Source organism: Lissotriton helveticus, chromosome 2_1, assembly GCF_964261635.1.
Source record: "Lissotriton helveticus chromosome 2_1, aLisHel1.1, whole genome shotgun sequence".
Classification (NCBI taxonomy): domain Eukaryota; kingdom Metazoa; phylum Chordata; class Amphibia; order Caudata; family Salamandridae; genus Lissotriton; species Lissotriton helveticus.
The window spans coordinates 205,349,346-205,374,361 of record NC_136059.1 but is presented as its reverse complement, the minus strand read 5'-3'; the positions used below and the strand labels follow the sequence as shown (position 1 = coordinate 205,374,361).

The 25,016-nt window shown below is 45.4% G+C and overlaps 1 protein-coding gene across 1 annotated transcript in view; it reads left to right on the top strand.

Moving 5' to 3' along the window:
• Positions 1-25,016, top strand: part of CELF4 (CUGBP Elav-like family member 4) — a 1,317,354-nt gene that overhangs the window by 1,037,128 nt on the left and 255,210 nt on the right. Inside the window, exon 5 of the mRNA XM_078674731.1 lies at positions 15,467-15,546. Within this exon, the coding sequence (XP_078530857.1) occupies positions 15,467-15,546 (80 nt within the window). The remainder of the gene's footprint in view (positions 1-15,466; positions 15,547-25,016) is intronic.

Below are 25,016 nucleotides of genomic sequence, written 5' to 3'. Positions count from 1 at the left end.
CGTCTTGGTTTGGTTCAGGAGGGTGTCGACTGCATGGGGTACCAGTACCGTGAGGGAATTCGAGAGCACAATCCCCTCACTCTGTCGGATAGAGACTGCAGCAGCAGCTACAGCTCGAAGGCAGGCAGGCAAGGCTCTGGCGACAGGGTCAAGAGTGGCAGAGAAGTAAGCGCACGGTCGTTGCTTAGGGCCGATGGCCTGGGTCAGGACAGATAAAGCGCACCCCTCCCTTTCGTGAGTGTAAAGGGAGAAGGGCTTTTTGTAATCAGGGGTACCCAGGACAGGGGCTGAGCAAAGGGCATCTCGCAGTTCTGTGAAGGAAGTTTGACACTCAGGGGTCCAAGGGAGTGGGGAAGGGACGTCTTTGTTTAGCAGAGAAAGCAGTGGTTTTACAACGAGGCTGAAGTTTGGTAACCATTGTCGGCAGAAGGAGGTGAGGCCTAATAGGGAGCGAACCTGCTTCTGGGTTTTAGGGACAGGGGTATCTAGAATGGTTTGGATTCGATCAGGGGTGAGTTTTCTTCCATCTTTGGACAAAAGGTGGCCTAGGTAAGTGACCTGGGGTAGGCAGAATTGCAACTTCTTCTTGGAGACCTTGTGGCCATTTTCCGCAAGGAAGTGCAAGAGTTGAATGGTGGCGGTAACCGCTAGAGGGGTGGTGTCGGCTGCCAAAAGGATGTCATCGACATATTGTACCAACACCACCCCGTCGGGTAACTGGACTTGGTCTAGTTGTCTTTTGAGGGCCTGGCTGTAGATGCTAGGGCTTTCCGTGTAGCCTTGAGGAGCTCGGCAAAACCTATATGAGCGGGCTTTTAGGGTAAAGCCGAAGAGATATCGGCTGTCCGGGTGGATGGGGATGGAGAAGAATGCGTTCTTGAGGTCGATGACGGAAAAGGTGGTGGCAGTGGATGGAATCAAGGTCAGGATGGTGGTGATGTCTGAGACCACAGGGTACTGGGGTACCACCACTTTGTTGATCTCTCGGAGGTCGATGATGAAACGGTATGCTTTCTCATCTCCCTCTCCCTGCTTCTTGATAATGGGCAAGATAGGGCTGTTGCAAACGTTGCTAACCACTTCCTCTACCACTCCTGCGTCTATCAGTGACTGGATAATCATTACCAATGCCTTCTCGCCCTCTGGCGATATCCGATATTGTGGGAGTTTTGGGAGCGTTGCGTCTGGTCGGACAGTAATGTGCACTGGGTCAATTAACATACGCCCTACGTCCGAATCCGCTTTGGCCCACAGATACGGAGGTAGAGTGCCAAGCAGGGACGCGTCAACGTCGGTGATGGAAAACATGTGTCGGGGAGAGCAATGTCTAAGCAGAACGGGGTTGTCGTAAAGAAACACTCGAACTCCATCTTGAGAACACCTAATCGTCGCTCGGAAGTGTTTCAGTAAGTCAAGTCCCATAATGGCGTCAGGGCTATTGGAGGAAAGCAAGAACGTGGTGTCGGTGGTGTTGTTTTCTACGTCAAAGAGAATCGGGGCAGACAAAGGGTTGGTGGAGGGCGTTCCATCGAAACCTGTCGATGTTATGAGTGAGCCAGACAAGGGTGCCCTTGGAATCAGTCGTTTAGATAACGCACTACGTGTTGCGCCAGTGTCTACCAGAAATGGAGACTTGGTACCCAGGACCTTAGCAGTGACATAAGGGCCCTGCTGGTCAACATAGAGCTCGACTGGATCCCTCCCTCGCCCTTGGCTGTCCTATGCGAAGGTGTGAGTGTCGTCATAGTCAGATTGTTGATATTGGTTCTGTCGGGGTCGATCGAACGTATTTGGTCTGCTTGATCTGTCATTAGTCGCGTCATTTGGGGGCCCTCGTTGTTGTCCCTTAGGTCTCGGTCCATTTGCTACATCCCTGGGGTCTTTGTTTCTGATCATTTCCAGAAGAACTGGGCACTGGGATTTCCAATGGCCAGTCCCTTTGCAGAAAGCGCACTGGTCTTCTCTAAGGTCTGTGCGTCCACTGTAGGAAGTCAGAGTGCGGTCCTGGGGAAATGTAGTCTTAGGGACGTTTGTCTGGTAGTTTCCTCGGTATTGGTCTCGTCCTATAGTCACCCCCTGCAGTTTGGCAATCATCACCCTCTCTTTTAAGTCTTTCTTCTTTTTCTCTGTCGCCCTATCGTTTTCATTTTTCTGATGCTCATAATATTGGGCCATTTGGAGAATCGCTGTAGGTTTGGAGGCTGCCCAACTACTCTCGCTGGCCTGTAGTTTCTGGGAGATTTCCGATGATAGGCCCTTAACATAATTCTGGACAAACAGATGGTGTCCGGTTGCAGTGGTCATGTCCTGGCCGCTGTAATCGGAGAACACCGTTTCAAACCGGGAGAAGTATTCCGATACATCCTCCTGGGGTTTTTGGCGACAGGCTGTTACTATCGACCAGTCCACTTTCTTTTCTGGGATTAGGGTTTTTAATTTCTCTACGATTTTATCTGGGAGGTCTAGGATGGATTTCAACGGCTTTTGTCCTGGTCCCCGTTGTTTGTCCAGGTCATCGAGTTGTGACCAGGTATGTCCAAACAGCTCAAGGTGGTCGACTTTCCGGATTTGCTTCCACACATCAGCTGGTAGACATAACCCGAAGAACAAGTCGATGTCAGCCAGGGTCATGATCGTTGAACCCAGGGCTGTACCCAATTCAGTATAGAAGGCAGTGGGGTTTTTACGTAGGTCGGGTAGAGATTTCCGGAATGTCAGTATCTCTTGCCGGTCCCACGGCTGGTAGACCCAGTTGTACACTACCCTTCCCTTCGCATCTTGGTTGTTTGCATCATCGTGAGTCCCTGTACCCCTAGGAGGAACCCAGTAAGGGGCAGCCTCACGTATTGGCATCATGGTGTTAGATTGCTCGGTTGGTGGTTCGGTCACTACAGAGGCTGCGGATTTTGCTCCCGGCTTTCGTTCAGTGAGGTGGCGGAAAACCTCAAGCGTACGCGTAAGGAGGTCCGACACATCACACTCGCCCTCATCCCCGATATCGACCTTCCGGTACAGAGTCCTTAGGCTCTCGGGACCTTTGTCTCGGTATCGGTCCTCGTATGCATTCAAGACATGATAACACAGTCGTACGGTAAAATGTCGTCTGTGACTCCCTGTATACGAGCTGAACATATCTGTGATGTACTCTTCATCATCCTTCCTTTCTACCAGTGTCCTTGCTATTTTGTCGATCCCCGCTCGCTCATCTTTGTCTAGTCTGTTTGCTCTTGCAGGGCCAGCCCCTCGAGTCTCATGGTCGTCTAACGTTGTTGTTGATGCGGGTTTTAATACAAGGGGTTCGGCTGGCACAGAGGCCATTGGGGCCGATGCTGTGGCGGTACCTTCGTTTGTACCTGGGGGTGGCGCGTGCTGCGCCAAGGGTTGAGAAGGGGCATATGGAGGGGGCATGTAGATGATAGGAGGACCTAACAGCAAGTCCTCGTTGGCTTGTCGTTTCGAGGGTAAATCAGGGTAGAGCATGGAGGGGGTTCTAACCGGACACTGGCTTGGCGTTTCCATTTCTAGTTTCTGTTTAGCTTTCTCTCTTTCTTTTATCTCTTTTTCTAGTTTCTGAGCAGCTAGGTGGGCTGCTTTTCGCAGCTCTTTTTCCAACCTACTCTCAGTTTTCTTTTTACGTTGTTCAGTTTCTTTTCGCCACATGCCGAAGCTGTCAAGCATAGTAGGTGTTGTCTTGTTTTTACCCAGGGCAGTTTCTAGCGTTTTTATTTTATCATCATCGAAGGATCCTATCAGGGGCCATTGACTTTCTTGACCCTTTTTTGTATATTTATGCCATAGTTTACTATAGGCTATAGCGGTCAATCCATGCTTCATGAACATGTCCTTATTAGGGGTGCCTTCCAGTGGGGCTGGATGGTCCATCTCTAATAAGCGGTCCGGGCTAAACAGGCTACTAATCAGTGGGGAGAAGACAGACATGACGGCTCGTAACGAGGGACTAAAAAGTCAGCACTGCCTATCTTATCACTAGGTGCAAAGACGGGACAGAATATTTCTATTCTACGTTGTTTGCAGGCAGTGAATACCTCATGGATCAAAATAACAAAAGACCAATAAATAACAATGGGGAGAATGAGTAGGTCCGCAAAGATCTGCGTTACCTACCCTTTTCACTATCTGCAAAAAGGGTGGTCTCTTCCCTGTTTGCAGACAGGGAATCTCCAGGAAACAATAGTTTGCGAACAACAGTTCAGTTTCAAGTGATTATTGAGTGGGGGAGAAAAAATAAGCACGGCTGCTGCCCTACCTATCCTCCACTGTTTGCAAAGAGAGAGCCCGTTGTTTCTCCGTTTGCAGACAGTGAATCTCCAAATAAATAAAGAAGAGCAATACTAGTATTTTTTTAAACAAACAAGCAATCAAGCAATTATTTCGCGACTTGTCGTGGTTACACGACCTTACCCGGACCGCATGGACAGTTTCCTGTCTTCCGAATCCAGCGCCCGATCGTCCTCTCTTCTTCGTTATCCTCGCGGCACTCCTGATGGTTCCCAGTCAGGACCGTAGATCACTCGAGAGAGGTCTGTTCGGAACCAGTGAAGTTCGGATGATCGGCTGTCAGACGAGGGTCTATCGGACAGACGCGTTCCCGATCGTTGCAGTCGTTCACTTTGTCGTCAGGACCTCTCCCACTGGATCCATGGGTCGCTGATGGGCCCCACGCTTGGGACGCCAATTGTAGAAACTAAATGGGGGGCACTACCAACCAGAATATAAGATCCTTAAGTATTGCCCGGCGGTGTCGCCTCTTGAACCCACAAAGAAGTTAAACTATTGAAGAGGCAGGCGCTGGAGACTGGAAGGCAGGAAACAAGGTTTTTATTCTCTCCGGAGGAGAACACAACGAAACGGACAGAAGGTATCGTTCTGAGGTGCTCTAACTGCATCCCTGAGGCCTGGCCTCTTATACACACGTTTATCTGTTTATTGCATGTAACACATTTTCGTCGATACTTTGATGTACGGAAAGACATCCTTAGAATCCCCCCCTTCCCAGCCCGTTCCCACGCAAGATTACAGTGGAAGTCCCCGCCCCGTTCACAACAGGTGATGATCATCGCGCAGCTGGATATTCCGCCGATCCACGGAGTGTGTGGGTTTCGATCGGATCTCGTGGGATGGGGGGGGGCTTTGATCATCTCGGGGGTCCTTTGAGGAGGGAAGCTTTCTATTGTACGGGGAGGGGCAAGGGATTGGTATCGGCAGAGCTGGGTGTCGGCCTGGGAACGGGGAAGACAAACGGGCACACGGGGAAATGGGGTTTGCATCAAAGGGCCGGGGATCATAAATGGGAAGAGGGGAGGTGTCGCGCTGGGAACAGGACGAGGGTCTGGGGCAGAGCAGCGCTGAAGAGGGGTTTTATGATTCGCGGCAGGTGCAGGCAGGGGGGGTTGTCAGTATGCGGGGGATGCCGGCGAAGTTAGGAGTGGGAGAGAGGCGCGCTGGCTCTCGGCGGGAGCAGGGAAGCCATGGTGTTCAAAATGGCGGCTGTTTTACGCGCACAAAAAGGTTAAGGAGAGCAAGAGGGCGCCGATAATGTTGACGGTTTCAGCCTACTTTCAACACCAATTCCAGAAGCGCTATACTTCTGCATTGTATCATCCAATGATTTGGCCATCTTTCCACTCACCATTGCCCTTCCCAAAATAGACCAAACCCCATGCAACTGCCACATCTGAAAAAAATTGCAGCTGCCTAGTTATTCTTTCTTCTAGAAAATGCATGGAAACTCCATTAAAGTAATCTATGAATGTCCTCCAAATGCTTATGTCTGCCTTTACTGCCATTGTAATCCTCGCTCTATGATGTGGTAATACCGGACCTGACAACCCCCTACAGAAAGTCCTCCCTGCCTTCACCACCCTATAAGGAAGGTTCAAATAGCCGAATAGTTTCTGAACTTTCCTCAGGTCCAGTCCTTTGTCTCTTATTCTATCCAAAATGATTTTATTTCAGCCACTTTTTTTTCACCAGTCATTTTGCCACCATCTCCCTTGTGTCTAGATCTGTACCAAGAAAAGTCAATACGTACTGTGCTTGGCCCTTCTGTTATCTCTGGAGCTAATGTTACTCCCAAGTCGTCTGTCGTTTGTTTGAAATTCTGCAAACATTCTCAATCACTTTGAAATTCTGCAAATGTTTCTCAAACACTCACCAGAATTTGGTCATCCTACATGCAAAACATCATCTAAATAATGTGAATCTAATGTATGGCCTGATTGCTTTGAAATTGCCCATTACAACAAAGTACTGAAAGTTTCAAAAAATGAACAAGATATTGCACAACCCATTGACAAAACTCTGTCTACATAAATTGCTCCTTCGAATTGCATGCATTATAAACAGAAATCAGCAGGATGTACTGGCGGCAACAAGCAAAATGCAGATTGAATATCACATTTTGCTAGCTCGCTTCCTTACCCCCCCTCACTTAATTAGCTTCATAGCATAGTCCACTAATGCATACTGTACCCCGGTATCCTGTGCTGCAATGAAATCATTAACTGATGTCCTTTCCAGCTATGATAAATAGTGGATCAAATGGCATTCACCGTCTGTTTTCTTGGGAATGACCACCAAAGATAATCTGGTAATGGCAACTCAAAAATTGATTTCCTTAGCCAGATTCTTTACCACAATTTATTTTATTTTTCTGGCTGATCTCAAAATATCTCTGACCTTTGTCACTTGATAGCCCAAACAACAAGCTTATTGAAACGCCCCATTCCATTTTGCTGCTGCCTCTGGATATAAATGCAGTCATGCTTTCAATCTATCTACCATAACCGGTATATGCACCCCTTGGCATAGGCTGTGACTTTTAACCCTTTCCGTCTCTGTTCTCTATTGGTCTCCACTGTTCACCATTGCAAAGCATTGTGTGATTGGGTGACTGCTCCTACAACTGTCTGTTCTCTATTGGTCTCCACTGGTCACCATTGCAAAGCATTGTGTGATTGGGTGACTGATCCTACAACTGTCTGTTCTCTATTGGTCTCCACTGGTCACCATTGCAAAGCATTGTGTCACCCAGACTGCTCTTACACCTGGAACCTTTCTGCTTATAGCTACCTAGCAAAAGCCCCTGTTGAAAACCCAGCATGCCCCTATGACCACACCCTGTACTCTTGCATATGCACCCATCCCGTGTTGTCCGGCCCGATAAAGTAAAGGCTGCTTGCTGTGTGTGTTGTGGCTGGCAGATGTTTAGGAGACAACCATTGCAGCCACAATTCTGAATCCACACCCCCCATCACATGTCTGGATTCAAATTTATCCTCGCCTGGAACTCCTCTCCATATCTTTGCCAGGCTTAACCTCCAAAATGCATCAGAGCCTTACTTTTGATGTCCACGTATGTAAAGAGTGCCACTGTTCTTTCAACATGTTTTTCACAATATACGCTGGTGTATATCATGAAGGCCGTGGTCCAGTTCTCGATTGTGATAGGAACGCTTGGCTGCCTCACCAGCTCCCACTCCTTCTCTTTTGACTCTTCCTTTGACTGAAGATCCTTATGTACTAGTTTGAAAACGTCTACAAAGTCTAATTTCTAAATTCACCCTTTTTTGTTTGAAAAATGAAAACTCAATGGTATTGGTAGTCCCATGTATTGTAACTTCTTCCCAATTTTGCTTTTTCGTCCCCTACTTTTGCTCGTTCTTCCTTTTGCTTTTTGTCAGCCTCTTCTATCTGTATTTCTTTGTCATACATTGGTTTGTTAGTTTTTTTATTAACTTTATAAACTCACTGAAAAAAACAAAGGTTAAAGGGACATTATAGCTAGGTGAAAATGTCATTTAAAACAAGCCATTTTAAACTATCAAATGTACTGAAATTCACCAGTTATAATTGTCTCAAGTATCTATAACTCGTGCCCTGGAGTAACTATAACTTGCGCCTTCACCATACACTAATAATTATCTCACATATTACTACGCCCATGACATGTTCATTGACTGCATTGATAACATCACTGCTACATCTCAAATGACATAATTGATGACAACACCGCAGGAGCAGCGTTTGTTTCTGCTCCTGCTGGAGACAGCAAAGCTATACTCCATATCCTGGAGGGGAAATAGTATTAACAACGTGGTCTACACCACTCATGCCGTTACAACGCAAGTGAACCAAGGCTTGCCTTTACCACGCATATGCCTTAACCACGCATATTCCTTTACAACGATTTACATTGTAAAGGTGGTAAAGGTGTTTGTGTGTTTAAGGCAGACAGCAGTTTGGCATTGGAGCGAGTGGGCAGGTGGTGAGAGGGGTTGGAGACTTCCTGCGGATAAAAATAGAAGGAACGGCGGCTTGATGAGTACTTTTTTGTTTTTTTGATGGTTGGCCTGGGATTGGGGTATTTTACAGGGCTGGGGCCGAGTTTTAGGGTGAAGGGGTTTTTCAGGGCTGGGATACGGGATTTAGGGCTCAGGGTGGGGGGTGGAATAGTTTTTAAGATTGAAGTCTGGGTAATTTTAAGGAATGGGGGAGCCGGGTCTTAGGGCGGGGGGTCAGGATATTTTACATAGCTGGGGGCAGGATTCAGAGTGGAGGGTGGGTATTTTTCAGGGCTAGAGGGCAAGGATGTAGGGCTTAGGGCGGGGGGTGGGGTCGTTTTGGGGCTAGGGGTCAGGTTTTAGGGCGGGGTCAGGGTATTTTAGAGGGCTTGGGGTCGGGTTTCAGAGTGGAGATCCGGGTATTTTTCAGGGCTATGGAGCCGGGATTTAGGGCTCAGGGCTTGGAGGGTTGTGGTTATTTTTTATGGTTGGGGCCGGGTTGTAGGGCTTAGGACGTGAGGTTGGGGTAGTTTAAGTGCTGTGGCTGGGGTAGTTTTAAGAGCTGGGGTCGGGTTTTAGGGAGCATGGAACAACACAGTGTCCCGGAGGAGGGGGTTCCTGGGACACTTTCTGCCATTGGGCTCCAAAGGATGGGGGCCCAATGCCCCCCTCCCCTAATAATTAAGATTTCAGACCCCGGGAGATGGGGGCTCCGAAACCACTATATGGCTCAGGGAGGGAGCCACACCCCCTCTCTCCCTAAAATAAATTGGGGTTGGGCAACCCACAGACCATTGCCCACCCCCAGGGGTTTCAAATTTAAAAGGGCAGGTGTCCATCTTTTTTTATTTAACATTTTATAGAAGTCCTGCGATACTATTAAAAATATCAGATTTTGGCCTCCGACAAGGCACAGGGGTCAGGGTATCCCTACCCTGCGCCCCCATATGTTGTAACATTTTTTTATTCTGAACATAAGGACTTGAGTCCTAAAATTACTGCCAAACATGTGAGGTAAGGCAGTCAATCCAGTCTAATCTTTTGATCTGCCGGACCTGCAGTACTACAGTGCCTCTATATATACATGCAGTTTGAACTTTAATTTCTCAAAAACTACTGACCGGATTTACACCAAGTCACAAAGAGCACTCTTTCCTGGTAAAGGTGTAGCTTTCTGCCAAATTCTGTGTAATTTCCATTCAGCTGTTCTGGCTGTTGGGCTGTTCAATTTCCCTAAGGAATTTGCATGGGGAAAACATGTTCTGGGCCCCCCTTTTTCTCGGCCCCCTCTTGACTGCACAATACTTGCCATAACTAGTGCCACCCACCATGTAGTTATCTTGATAATTGATTTTGTGTTTCTGCATCATTGCCAAATTTGTGTTTTGAGCATGGCGGATGGCACATGAGTTGTTTGGGTTGAATTTCAGTAGTTTTGTGCTTTTCAGCAAGAAATTATAACTGAGTTTTTAACAGTGTTTTTTCAGTGAATTTCATAGTTTTTTAATGATTTACTCATTTAGGAACACAACTGCGTACCGCCTTGGCCATGCGCAGCAGTGACGTAACGGAACATGAGATGGCCCCCCTGCAAAGCACTTGCAGGTGGACCCCCACGCTTCGGACACAGTCTGTAGCTCTCTGGCCAGGGGCCTGCCAGTGTCAGAGAGGGCCCCACAGCTCAGGGCCCGCGCACCGTGAGGACTGCGATGTGCAGCAGGGATTGTGCATAGGGCGTTGCATGCGGCTGTGCTCTGCTCTGTGCCTACCTGGGAGACAACCTTTTTGCATTTCTCTGTAGAAGTTAGGAGCAGGGCCTGGCCACACCTCACATCTTTTGACCATGCACAGGAGGGGCTGGCCACAGGGCCTGACCTGCAGCTTCTCCTGCGGCCTAGCCTTGCAACCCATCTGCCGTGGATGGCCAAACCCCACTGCCTTACACCATATGAATGCTATTTCAGGGCTTTAAGTGGCTCGGGTCTCACCAGTGCTGAGCACCGACAGTATTTTAAAGGGAGCGTCGAAACAGGTCTCTATCGGGCTCTGTTTTCGGCCTTGGCACTGGCGATCCATTTTTTCCCCGATTGGAGTGACAGCAGGCACATCCATGTGCGCGTGCTCACACTGCCCACTTCTCACTGGTGAAGAAGTTACGGCATGACGTCATGCAAGGAGAAGCCAGGAGAATGGTTATCCTTTAAAGAGAGTCATTTTCTTTCTGGATTTCCCCTCTCTTTTTGAAGCTCAGGAGCAGCAACATTGTCTTTAAGTGGAAGCTTTTTCAATATTTTATACAAGCCATAGTTACTGCTTATTTATCTTATGCAACTAACAACCATTGATAAAGCCAATAGTCCTGACTTGTTGTAGGTATGATGTTACTTGTTGTATTATATCCGGATGCAATGACAGAAACAGCAAAATACAAGTCGGGCGGCACACTATGCTAAGCACAGATTTTTAGCTTACCATGTTTTTAAACCACGCCCTTAATTACACTGGCCGCGCCCCTTTGAGAGACCCCACATTTTGTTCATCCCACTTAAAGCCCTGGGTATTTTCATATTAATGAGTAAAAAGAATATATAAATACTGATCTGTCCTACAAATGGGGGCGTTTTAGAGTTGTTCCAGTGATGTGGATGTGTATTATATTGTGTGAGGATTATTTAGTGCAGAAACTTTGAGGTAGCATCATTTTGAGACGTCTTTTGCAGATATGAATATCAGAAGCGCATCCCACCTGAGGCAGATTACAAACTAAGGCCCCCCGGAGCTGAGCAGCTGAGTCCCTGCGATAAAGGGATTTGCCTGCGATAGCATCACAGCGAGATAAGCGAGCCTGCCTTCAAGGGACAGAGTTGTTAATATAAATATCAAAGCGGAATAGATTACAATGAAAGATGACATAGTCTAAAAAGTAATCATTAACTATATACTGACTCAAGGAGCTTTAAAGTCAGTAAATACCTGATTCACAAGGAATCACTGTAGCTCCCCGAGAGGAAGGGTTTTGGAGCGCGTTAGTAAGGTTACTGAAATAAATCGGCTTTACATCAATCTTTGAAGGTGATCCCTGTCACCGTTTTCAGAGGGAATGTAACAGCATCAGGACCTAAGGTGGAACTAGCAAAGCATGAGTAGGGTGACTTCTACTCATTCATACTTCTTAGAGGCAACACACATTGAATGTAGGTCTTTACACAGCATTGCAATTACCTCCTCGTTAGTCTTCCTCGCCACATGACTTACAAAGTGAGCTTCAGCTCCACACCAGAACCCTCCAAAGCGAAAAGTCAGCCTCCCATGCCTCCCATGCCTTTCCAAAATGGCCGACCCATTACCACCTGACCTCTATAAGAGGCGGGCCGGCCCAACCCATCAGCCTGAAACTACCAAGCACAAACATGAAGCCGATATCCAGACAGGGAGGGAGGGATGGGAACTCATGTGGCGAGGAAGACTATACTCGGAGTAATGAAGATTACCGGTAAGTAATCGGGGCAATTACCATGCATCTCTTTTCCATGCAGCCTTTACCATGCAGATGTCTTTACCACGGATGGGAAGTACTTATAAGATAAGTGTGCATTGTGTGGCAAAGACTGCTTGTAAAGGCTCTTTCCTCACCACATTGAATGTGCTGTTGATCTGGTAGGAAAATCTGTTTTCATTAAAGATTGCAAGGAGGTGTTACAGGTAGAGGGGGTGGGAAATGTTGATTTACTACAACACGAGCCGTTACCAATGCAAAGAGAGGAAAGCACTCACCCGAAATCGCTGTCACTTCAACCTGCTTGCACAGGTGTGCCCCCCAGCACATACCCCATACAGTCCCTTCAGCATCACACACACAGATATCAAGTGATACATGAAGTACAGAATCAACTCCGCAGCTCCAATGCCAACTTACCCTCCTACAATCAGGTTCCTTCAAGCGCCTACTCTTCCGCCGTCCCACTGACGTCACCTGGAAGATTCCCCAGAGAGCAGTCTTCTGCTCAACCCGCCTGACTTTAGGTTTAAGGCATTTATATTTCCCACTGGATCATCATTAAAAGAGCCTTCATTACAAAGCCTTAGAAAGTTTGATTCCACTTTAGTGCCATGTAACTGTGTGTAACACAACATAACACAGCACAACACAACACAACATTGACACCCACTAACACTAAGATGCTGAGGGCCTGTTTCTTTTTAATTTTTATTTTACAGAGTTTTACATAGCGCAAACTTGACCCGAATCAGTTATCAGAGCCCTTTACATAGCACTAGTTGCATTACATGAGAACACATTCGTTTTTTGTGTTAGGCATGGGGAGATTAAGTGATTTGCCCAGAATCACTGGATGTTTTCGTCATTCTGAGACTCGAACTCAGTTCCCCAGATTAGAGGTCGACCGCCCTAGCCGCTAGGCCAACTCCTCCTCTTCCCTGTTTGACTTCACAAAGCACAACAAACACCCAAGGTTGATAGGATGATGCTTGCAAGGAATCTGGACACCTGACTCTGGGTAGCATTACCACCCACTGGTTCCCAACCTGCATGCCTGTTAAAAGCCAGCCACAGTCTGGAATTGTAAGGTGAGTAACATTCATGCATTATTTTACACATTTAGTATACCCTGTGCATTTAAACCATTCACCACAGTAGGAGTAGCCATTCATTTCTGGACAGAGGAAGCTTTCACACTTCATTCTTAGGTCTCCAGCTGCCAAACACTTTCACAAATATTGACACCACACTTCATTTGAGAACAGGCCTTTGTGGGTGGCTTACTGAACACTCAACGAGGAAAATATTTGCTCCCCAAGAGATAGGCCTGCTTTTCACCTGTAATCTGCTGTTTGTATGGCCTGCGTTCCCTGTTTGCTTGAAGAGCTGCAGGGGGCCCTCCAGGCAGGCGGGGCATTCTTGCCACAGCGTATGTGCCTCTTTCTTGCCCTCATTTATACTTGGTGGTTAAATTAGTTATTTAAGATGGTTCCACAGTGGTAGGCAAGGTGGAAGCAAAATAAAAAAGATGCATTTATATAAAACCTATGATCACTGGGGTAGTTGTGACTATTTAAAGAAGGAAGCTAGTAATGGTAATTTTGGGGCTTCCTGGATATCCCATTGGTTGCCTGGTTTTCACCCAGGACAAGGATGCTCCTGTAGCTCTTTGCTTGCTCATAGCCTGATCCACATAAAGAGGTGGTATTTGCATCCAGAGGTCCCAACTGAGTTTATCAGCCTTTACCCAGAACTATTGGCCACCTAGCAGTAAGAAGTGTGACACCTTTGTGTTCCCGTCTGCTCAGGATACTGGGTACTTGGTCTGAGACAGAAATGGTAAAAAGACTGAAGCAGACAGAGTATAATGAGCTAATGTCGGCCTATCAGAGTCCACTTCCATGGATAACTTCCCTGGACCGCGAGCGCGACACTGTGGGAGAACTGGAGCTGGTATCCTGGTGGTTCCCTGGATTAGGGGCCACAATATATCTTAAACCAGGGAGATCTGGGTAATGTAGGGTGGGGAGGCATCAGCACACAGCTGCAGACTTTGACCCCTACAGAGAAGAGAGGGGGCATCCTCAGTAAGTCAGTTAAGGGCAGATTGGGGAAATACTTTTGTGAATTGTTACCAGTGCAGCTAGAACTGAGTCTACAAGTTTCACTTATCCGCACTGGTACAGCAGCTGCACCACCCTTAACCAAGTGAAAAGGAGAGAAAGCGACCAAAATAAATGTCCTGTGACAGTGAATCGGTCAAAGGAGTTTCCAAGAAAAAATGAGTATGTATGGATGTAATTATGTATATCTGTATGTATGTGGTATCTGTGTAGCACAAACATAGCCCAAAAGGCAGCAGAGCACTGTCCAGGGCAGACATCTTGACTTTGATCAACCCCTGTATGCACTAGAGGTGCTTGCATTGGGGGAACGTCAGTGGTAGCTGTGTGTATGAGTAAATACACAAATAATGATGTAAATAATAGTTTTTAGTTTATTTAATTCCCTTATAGCGCTACTCATTCCAATGTAGGGTATCCAAGTGCTTTAGATCACAAACACATATTATACAGAAACATTAGAGCATACCAGTGTTTAAATCAATGAGCAGGAAATGTTACTTAAGACAAGGAGGTTTGCAGGGTGTGGAAGTCCCATGTCCACTCTGCCAGGTATTATATGGTAATAGTACATGGTCTGGAGAAACACTAGGTCAGAATTTAAAACAAAAGTCAGTGCAGTATTTAGACGTTATTACTAGCCAAATGAACCCTTTGCAGCAACCTTAGAATAACAGAGCCCACGCCTTGCGGTTTGCACGCGGCTCCTTGATGTCAGTTCATAGCTCACTGTGCTATATTAGAGGACTGCAACTTATGAATTGCAAGTAACAAAAGAATCTCCGTGTCAAAAACAGAAACCCACTTACCTATCTACTTAAAATGCAAACTGTGATCTGCATATTCTAGATGTGCTTTGCAGCAGGCACATCAACACTCTACGCTACTTTATGAGTCAAAACTGTGACCAAACAAAACAAAGATATTTCCAGCAAGTCCATTAACCGTAATCCTACCGTTATTATTCTCCCCTGAAAATTGCTTGGCACTGAAATATCTCTGCAGCAGGTGCCTTAACCCAATAGGATTATTTTGAAATGCTGCTTTTTCTGGCCAGTTAGGTAAGCCAGAAAAGCCTTGCTATCACATGTGGACTTGTTGCCAATTTCTGTGCAACAGAGGTTTTGAAAATATATGTATGAGTTGACTGCCAACTTTGCTTTCTCAACTTCGCCCCTCTTGACTCCACCCCTTTCTGCTGCCACACCTTTACCCCAATTTAAGGGCTCCCAAAGTCATTTTCTTTCATTTCCAGCACTGCCATAAAGGTACAGCCGCACCAAGATGACTGCCACGTGCACGTCTGCACTATTAACATAAATGTCTAGTTTTCAGAAAAGCAATGAATTATACTTGTACGTGTCTTGGTTCTCTCTGACTAGCCCAAGATCACACAGTTTGTTCATTCGGGAAAGCTGAGGTTTTTTTTTTTTTATTTCAAAGCCAGCACTGAACCATTAGACACAGGGTATGGCCGACAACGTGCCCATAGTGCTGAAATGTTGCTAAAACTAAATTGCCTTTTTTGTTCACTTTTGCAGGTTGCGCCTTTGTAAAATATTCCTCGCACGCAGAAGCCCAGGCAGCCATCAACGCGTTGCACGGGAGTCAGACAATGCCGGTGAGTCCTGAGCAAACTTTTTAAAGGAATTTTTCGGCCGTTGATCAGCAAATGATTTGTTTGTTTTTTTGCTTATTAAAAAAAGATGGAAGTAAAAACTTCGAGGTGCGTCTCAAGATCTGCGGCAGTATGACATGCTGGAAAGAACGATTATTGATTGGTTGGCGCCAGGGTGCATGTTCCCAGTGGCCTCCGCAACCAAACCATCCGCCCTATCATAAGAACTTTCTGATATGATCTCTTTCATAAAAACCTCAACAGTCGCAGGTGAATGGAAAATGTCATACGCTTCCTTTTAAAGTGAAGTGCGCATGCGTGAAAGGGCGGCATTATGCCGGAATTAATAAAGTGCTATATTTGGATATTTTTTGTGGAATCTAGCACAGTGCTGGAAACAATGGGGTTACCTTCTGTTTGGCTGACGGGCCCCAAACGTCTTGGGCAGCAGAGACCCCTCCACCAACCCCGTGGTAGGCCACCTGCCAAACAGGGAGTTCTAGGGCTGCAGTTTTAATAAACCTTTTGGCATCTGGGAACCCCTAATGAATGACTACTGGACACCAGGGGCCCCCACCTAGGCAATTTGTACCATTGGAACCTCACAACAATACACAAAACTACAGAAACAAGTATACATTAAATTAATACATACATTATGAAATATTTTGTTTCATTTACAGACAAAAGATATATAAAACTTAAAATTCGAATGGGAAGGTTGGAGTGTTTCAACATTTTGATTTGTTTCCCCCTAAAAACTGATATACAGACCTTCCAACTTACAAAACGAATTCACCGTCAGAGTAGGGGGCGTGGCCTAGGAGGGGGCACAGCCTTCTCCCAAGAGCTACCCAAGAGGCACTCTGACCCAGAGGCGCAACTAGAGCCACATTTCGGAGGGGGGGGGGGGGGGGGGTAGAGTGGCGCTGCAGGGGCTCATAGAAGGGGTGATACATCAACAAGGCCTCTTTAACATGCACATGCACGGGTGCGGCTGTGTGTGTGTGCCTGGGAGCTGTCTGAGCCCGGGCTGCCACACACGACGGGGAGGGGGGCGGGGGGGGGGGTTGAAACCCTTTGATTCCAATGGGTGTTGCGCGCCTGCTCTGACCCCTAACCTTCCCCAAAAAATATAAATGTTCTGGGGTGATTTTACCCCCCTTATTGGACATCGGAAGCCCAGAGCCTCCAAAAACGAGTTGGAAAACCACTCTTTCTGGGGTTTTCAGTTCATCTTTCCTGACACTGTGTGACATCGGCTCTTCACCAGGTAATCATGTGAAGGGAGGTGATATTGTGTGACACACATGTGGCACCGTGTGAGTTGCCAAGTCTTGATACGATAGGGTGCTGCAGATTATCTGTCTTCTTTTGCTCCTAATGTATGCTATGTGGCAGTGTTTATTAGTTCTTTAATTGAGATCTCCAATTGTCCATACTACTGTTCATTGTACTCCACGGTCGGTAGGGAAGTACCTGCCGTGGCGGTGACGTGGTGAGGGGGAGGGGCAGGGTGGGGGTTAGTAATGTATGGATAATGGAGGTTTGCAGGTAAGTAAACATTTAAATTAATCAAACGAATTTCGTTGCGCGCACTGCATCCCCAAATGCAATGCAGTGAGTGCAACGAAATTCGTTTGATTTATTTAAATGTTTACTTACCTGCAAACCTCCATTATCCATACATTACTAACCCCCACCCTGCCCTTCCCCCTTCTAACGTCACCGCCCCGGCAGGTACTCCCCTACCGACAGCGGCTGTTGTACTCGAGCCCATGAATCAGCTAAGTTAACCAACTTAATTTTTGGTTCCTAATTTCAAATTCCTTCACATTTACAGAACGTTATACAATTTTTGATTTTGCGCTTATCTTTTTTATGTAGATATACTTTAATAACCTGCTAATATTATTTAATTTTTTAACAGTCGCAGACCCCCTGAGTAGGTGTTGCAAACCCCCAGGGGTCCATTGGACCCTACGTTAAGAATCACTTTTCTGCACAATATTGGTTTAGGGAATTGGAGGACCAAAGGGCCACAATGTCATGGTGGGCCGCGCAGCAATGTAATTGTTTTTTCAGACACACTCAAAATGGGTTTTTGTTTCTGCAAAGCAAAAAGAAATCTAGCCGCAGTGCAGGGGGTTTTCTTCCACTGACATTTCTAAATTTTTCATGTTCCTGACAGCCATGGTTTAAATTTGCAGGTGAACATCAAACATACTACCGAAGGCCCTGCACAAATTAAGCAAGCCTTCTAGTAACATTCTGTAAGTAATCCTGGGATTCTACAACTTCCACAGCTTCACACATTTCTCTGTGAATTCCCAAAAAAGTCAGAAATATACGTTGATGAGAGTAAATATCCTATTTTTCTCAATCGTGCTTTTAATGTACCTGCGTAAGCTCTTCTTCTTCATTTCATCTCCTTTTTTCAAATATTGGTCCAGACCTAGTTTTCAAATGGTAACTCTGGCTCTAGAATGCATATCATTTTGGACAGTTATAGAGTTGCTCCTTTTATTCAACACCATTGTTATCACTAGGGACCATCCAAGTGATTTCTCAGATTACCTTTAATGGGCTCGATTTCTAAAAACTCGAGAAAAAGTCAGAACGTTACACATCCTGCCTGAAGTTGGAATTAATATTTAACTTCTTGGGAATTTTTTATTCCATTAAAGGCAGTAGATTTGCTCGTTGCACTTGAGACAAGACAAAACAATAAATAAGGCTTGCACCAGTGCAAAATAGTTCTAAAATGACTGCTTTGTATGTACAATACATGGATGAGATTAAGAATTAAGGGCTTTATCTAGAACTCGGTGGATATGATACTCCATCACAAACATGGGCAGAAGTCCTATCCATCGTACACGTGCTTTGATTGACACTTGTCATATAGTGGATGGGATATCCATCCCGTTTCGATGGTGTATCCCATCTTCCAAATTCTAAATAAGGCCCTAGATGTGTGACATAAGAGTATATTTTTCAGATGTAAAATGGTCCTGCATGCACGCCAATTAAGTTGGAGCGATGTACCAAACCAGGCAAAAAAAAGAAAAAAATCCTCTGGGCAGATGTCTGAAGGCTCTTGATCAAAAGGTTGAACCAAATCCCCCTAGAATATGTCTGCTGCACAATATTGTTTCCAAAAGTCATGCGAGAGCTATTGCACCCCAAACCTAACGAGTGAAACACGGCAAATGGTTGTGAACCTCACATTTGATTCTGCAGGTGTACCCAACATCCCTTGCATGTGCCCGCCGCAGATAAGTCCCATCTTTGGTGGTGAATATCATGGGAAGCTGGTGAGATGTTGGTTCGGTACGATTGCAAAAGTGTAAGCGGAACTTGACTCCGTATATGCAAGTCGGAGCCATATCTCTTGCCAATAAACCATGTGAATAGTCTGGTGTAGACAAATTCAGGTGCTTGTCCAACTTTCAGGTGGTATCAAAAGTAGTGATTGGGGCACCAAGAGTATAGCACCTCAAGCCATGAGCTGGGTTCTGGGGTTCAAGTTGGAAATTTGTAGTCGTCAAGGTGAGTTAACCCTGATTAAAAGTTCTGAACCCATGATTCTACCCCTTGTCAGCCCTCTTCAGAGTGTGGCCAAGCTACTGCATCAGCCTGGCTTAAAGAAAAGTTTATGTTGTTGCTGGTCTTCAGTAGAATTTCGATAAACAGTTGCGGGAGTGTCCCCAGATCACCCGGGTTCCTACCAATCAGTAGCTGAGGTAGATAGCAGCTCAAAGTCGGTGCAGCAGAAAAGCAGGAGCAGGAGCTATAAAGCATCAAGGAAAAAATAAGGGAGAACAATACCCATGTGGAGAACAGTCTGGGCTCAGTCTGAATGCAAAGGAGATAAGAGGTGTAGCCCAGAGTCACAATTACTAGGTTCAGAGAACCTACGCCCACCTTTTTTATGATGCCATTTATTTATTTGCCCCTTAAACACAAATTGTCTTCTTATGAAATCCATTGGTGCGCCATCTTGGATTGGGAAGTCACCATCTCTTTGTTCTCAGTGCCGTAAGGCCATCTTCAAACACAGTCAATGCAATGTTTACGACTATCGGTCTTGAGTCCAAGTTACTCAGAGGCGCCCAGGGATCCCGGGCTCCTTTCACTGTCCCAGGAAACTGCAGACTGCAGTACTATTGCATTTATTGTCTTCCATTGAAACCTGTGCCCCACACAGGACGATTGCTGTGAGTTGTGACGTTCCTTTTCATTCAATACAGCTAGGCTGTGGATCTCCCTTTCCCTGCATTTGTGCTCAGAGACATCTCACCTCACTTGTCATAAATGTCTCAAAACCTGGCTATTCCAGAAATCAACTGGTAGCTTTTACCTGTGCCTGCTCTTTCTGCCGCTAGCGCTGGGATGCCTTAGGATAGCTATGCGCTTAAGAAGTGTTAATTAATATTAATAATATTAATATTAATAATAATAATGGCACATGAGGCAAGTCAATAAAACCTGTAAACAACCCACTCCCTGAGACCACCTTGTCTCTTCTTTATTGGTTTCTAGCTTTAAAAGGTCTGCCTGGGACAGGCAAATACTCAACTATTAGCTATTGTATTTTGTCAACAAGCTTTTTCTCCCAGACAATGCTGTTAATTCACCTTTACTCAGTATTGGCTGGCAAATAAAGTAACTCTAATGTTTCTCATGACTCTAGTTTGAGAGTAATAATCAAAATCTGATTAGACTTTCTTAGTCCTAATATAGAAATGCATTTTTGAACGTGGTCCGAATGCCAAAGCAGCTACCAGTAAAAAAATAGGAATTTTGTTCACTCAACCCCCTTTTATTTGGAAAAAAATATTTTTATTATAGATAGCTCTTTATTGTTCATATGGCAGGTTCTCAACCTTTGTTTTATATGTTAGAACATTCTGCCCTCTAGTGGCAGAATATTCTAATTGTCTTTTTGCCTTCTGTAGCTGGGCTATACCGGTATTGAAGTCCCTCTCCCTTGTTAAAGCCCCTCGCCTTCGGTTCAGGCCTTTAACGCTAGAGCGGGCCTTTAATGGCCGGTATAGCCTGCTACGGCATGCTATAAGGCTAGATTAGAACATTGGAATGTTGAGAGCTCCACTAAAAACAATGGAGTAGCTCTGGGCTTATAATGCCTGCTATACGCTGGGAGGTCCAACATTCCAATGTTTTTCATGTTTATCTTTTTTTAATTTAGAACATTCTGCCCCTAGTGGGTGGAATGTTCTAATAGCCTTATAGCCCTTCTGTGTCAAGCTATACAGGTTGTTAAAGGCCCTCTCCCTCGTTATAGTCTCTTTCCTGCAGCTTGAGCTGGGGAGAGGAGTTGGCCTAACGGCTAGGGCGTTCAACCTTGAATCTGGGGAACTGGTTTCGAGTTGCGGCAAAGACACTGAACATCCTGTGATTCTGGGCAAATCACTTAATCTACCCGTGCCTAACAAAAATGAATGTGTCCTCACGTAACGCAAATGGTGCTATGTAAAACACTCTGATACCTGATTCCTTCGGGTCAAGTTCGTGCTATATAAAACTCCTTAAAAAATAAATAAATAAATAACTCACTTTCAGGGCCTTTACTAACCGGTATAGCCCTCAGCAGCAGGCTATAAGGCTATAGTAAGCTCCATCTCACACGTAGATTTCCAAAAATCCTGAATCTGAGTTTACAACGACTCCTTTAATGCATATAAGGGAAAGGTTTGTGTTCACAATATCTCTCAATATTTGCATAATTCTCCAACCTAATTTGCATATCAGTATTCATGAGATGCATTTATTGAGTTTTGAATCTTCTACTAAAAAACATGCCGCGGAAGGTCCCTCCAGGATGCCTATCCTAGGATAAGCGTTAAGGCAGCAGGCAGGTTATTTATTTCGCACCAGCCTTACGCGATTAATTATTTTAGGATTAAACCTAGCTTCAATTAGAGAGTCATCCCAAAGAAGTGCCTTTAGCTAATCTTGGAGCTATCCTGTCTAAATTGGGGCTTATTCCACAGCATCCGCAGTGACGCATGAGCAGCCGCAATATGGCGGGGTCTTTTCGGCGCATCTTATTCATTGGCCGGTTCGACAGGTGCATTAAAAGGCAGTGGTGAGATTCACTTTTCAGTTTTGCAGATTAAAATGGGGGAATGAAGTGTTTTTTTCTTCCTTGAGGCTGTTCTAACCACATATGTTCCACTTTTGCAAGATCCCTGTCAGGAGCCTAGGAGCCAAGGAAACAGATTGTTGATTGGTTATGCTAAAATGTTTCAATGCTGCAAAATAATATTGCAGGTGTCTTTGTTACGGTGTGGCTGAAAATAATGCAATAAAATAGAAATTAAAATGATTTGTAGAACCAACATTAAGTAACTGATTAAACCAAGCAGATAACTTGAAATTACCAGCTCATAGTACCTATACAGCAAAGAAAAGAGCTAAGAAGAACCGTGTATTGAAATCTCCCAAAAAAAAAAAATGGTAAGACACCAGCAACTGGTGCCACGTAAAGAGGTTGTTTTTTTGTAGTTTTATATAGTGCAAACTTGCTCCAAAGGTATAGGAGCACTTTACTTGAGCACCAGTTATGTTACACCAGGACACGTGAATTTTTTTGGTAGAGACGGTAAGATTAAGTGATTTGCCCAGAATCACAGGCTATCGAGCAGAGGTTTGAACCCAGTTCCCCAGCTCCAAAGTCGGTAACTCTCGCCATAACGCCACTTTCTCTCAAGCATGAGCTGAAAATATGTGCACACCGTGAATCCAATTCACAAAGTCACTTATTGGAACATGCAATAGTAGTTCTACAGTACTATTCCTGTACTACTGTCTTACACACTCTTAAATGCCTTTGTGGATTGGCACAACACCTTTAAATTGGGAATATTCAGGGAACATTCATACACAATTAGTACAAATATAATGGACTGTGTCCTCTTTGCACTTTTACTAACATGAAGTTGGTCATTTTGGGACCACTTTACAAAGACAGATGCTCCTGCAGTACTGCTTCACATCCTCATGAATGCCTTTGTGAGTTGGCACCCATATATATCAAAGTTAAAATCGAAAGAAACCACATTATATGTTTATTTCTTTATGCTAGGACAATTTCTAAAACGTTGGCAAGTTGCTAGCTGGCCATGTTGCATCCATGGAAAGAAAAGAGATATTTAAATTAACAATGAAAGCTCACCTTGGGTTCTTGGCGGAGAGGCGGATACTCACTGGTGGTGGTCTGCAGGTTGAGCGCCATGTTTCCGTGCCCGGACTCAAAGAGGAAAGCAAAGCATTTGGAAGCGTATCAACAACATCAGGAAGGCACCCCCAACATATAAGATGGAGCATGGTTTTTCATACAATGATATGTTGAATGTTGATGGATTATTAAGGTGGCTTCAATTCTTCGCCGAATGAGTGGCGGTTTTGGTTGGGCCAACAACGGTGGGCTTGGACATTCCAGAGCGTGGACCTCTGTTGCATGATGGTTTTTTCTCTGTGCATGCTGAATGTGAACCTTACTGGTAAATTGTTTGGTATGACTTGGTATCAGGGTTCTGGTTGGAATATCTGAAGGGATCTGTGTCTGTAAATTCCCTGGTTCTGGCTTCCTTGTAGCTTTTGAATGATTTGGTTTTCAGAAGGCCGGTGTAGATGATACAGCAGCAGCACCCCAAAGAAGAGCAGTGATCTGGTCAGATCCTCAGAGTGGAAAGACTGTAGGTAGGGAATATCCTTTCTGAAGATGTTTAACTGGAGGCTTGTTCCTGTGACCACTTCATTCATTTGAGTTGGGAATGATGGTGAGGGGCAGACAGAAAGTACAGATTAATGGGAGCCACCGGGGAGCAGGGCCCTGTGGGTGGCAGGGTACCTGCTTCAGACAGCATCGCTTCAGTTTTGTACCAGTCCTGGAAGAGCAGCCCACCTCTCATCCAAAAGTACACATGGTCCAGGTATTCTGAGATGTTGCCACAGCTCCTCTTTCCATTTCCAGCCACATGCGACTGTGTGTTTTCAACTTATATCTGCAAAAAGGGATTGTGTAATCCAGTCCGCTTGGCTGGTGGCCACATATAACAGGAGAAGACCAGGGGGAGATGGTGAGCAACCTCTGTGCAAGGCTGGACTGGGAACCCAAAGCAGCCCGGACAAGTTTGCTGGACAAGCCCATCCCCCCAGTTGAGGGGGGGGGGGCAAGTGTGAAGCATTGCTGCTTTTGTTACTTGGTGCTGAAATTGCAGCACTGGCCCCCCAGTAAAAGAACACTGGCCCCAACCAGTGCAAAATCGCCCCCCACTCCTCCAGCCTTCTGGGGAAACACCCATGGCCCACTGCGGCCAATCCAGCCCTGCCTCTGTGGCTCACCAGAGTTAGCCTTGGGTTTCTGTAGTTATATCAAAACTATATACATATTGCTGACTCAACACACAGAAAGGAGGAATGAACTCAGTAGTTGCAACTTCAGCTGTAGGCGCCGATAAACAATAATTTAAAGGGGCTTAGTAAACAAATGAACATATATCAAGAGGACATGTGCAAAAAATGTAAATTGCACTGCCTTGAAGTTTACTCCTATAGATCAGAGGTTATATACCAATGTCAATAGATCCCACACCTACTTACTAATAGTATTAAGCACTACCTAATGTGAACCCATTGATAGTCTTTGGGACAGTGGCACTTGGAATGTCTATGTTCTAAGAGTGATAGTATCAGGGAGGCAGGGAAATTGAGTATAAATAAGTGAAAGATTCACATAAAATGGCTGAAGCAATTATAGAGAGTACCGAACATCTAGTGTGACCAGAATTTTAAAGCCAGAATTTTAAAGTCAAAAGCCCGGACATTTCACAAAAATAGGACTTCAATTTTACTTAAACCCAGTGCACAGAATGGCAGCGATCGTCAGCGCAGAATTACAGAAGAGGCAGTAAGAACATAAATAAAATGTAATTTTTAAAGCCAGAAGCATGCTTGTTATCTAAATTGCTTTCTTATAACAGCTGCTGAGTATCCATGATTTGCAAAATATAAAAAGATACCTCCCACCATTTGCAGTCGACCCTCTCTAAAAACTGGTACATTAGCTAAACTGCCCTAAATCTACCAGGCCAGCTGTTCGAAACCCGGGATTGCCCCGGCAAATCTGGGTCGCCTAGTCACCCTATGAACATGCCACTAACGCCCTAAGTAGCACGTCATTTCATATCAGGTGCAGGGAGCCCAACAAGAAGAGCAGCCATCACACCTACTTCTTGAATGAGAAGATCTCAAAAGATTTAACCAATCAGACTCAGAACTCTGTTTCACGCTTAGACAGTTAGACTGCCTTCTTTTGCACATAGGCGTCAACTGATCGTAGAGCAAATTTGAGGCTGCTTGGTCACTGTCAGTGGTGCAGTATTCCCTAAATTTTGTTTCTCCATCTCTTGTAGCTGCCTTTTGGTCATGTGGTGTATTTCCTT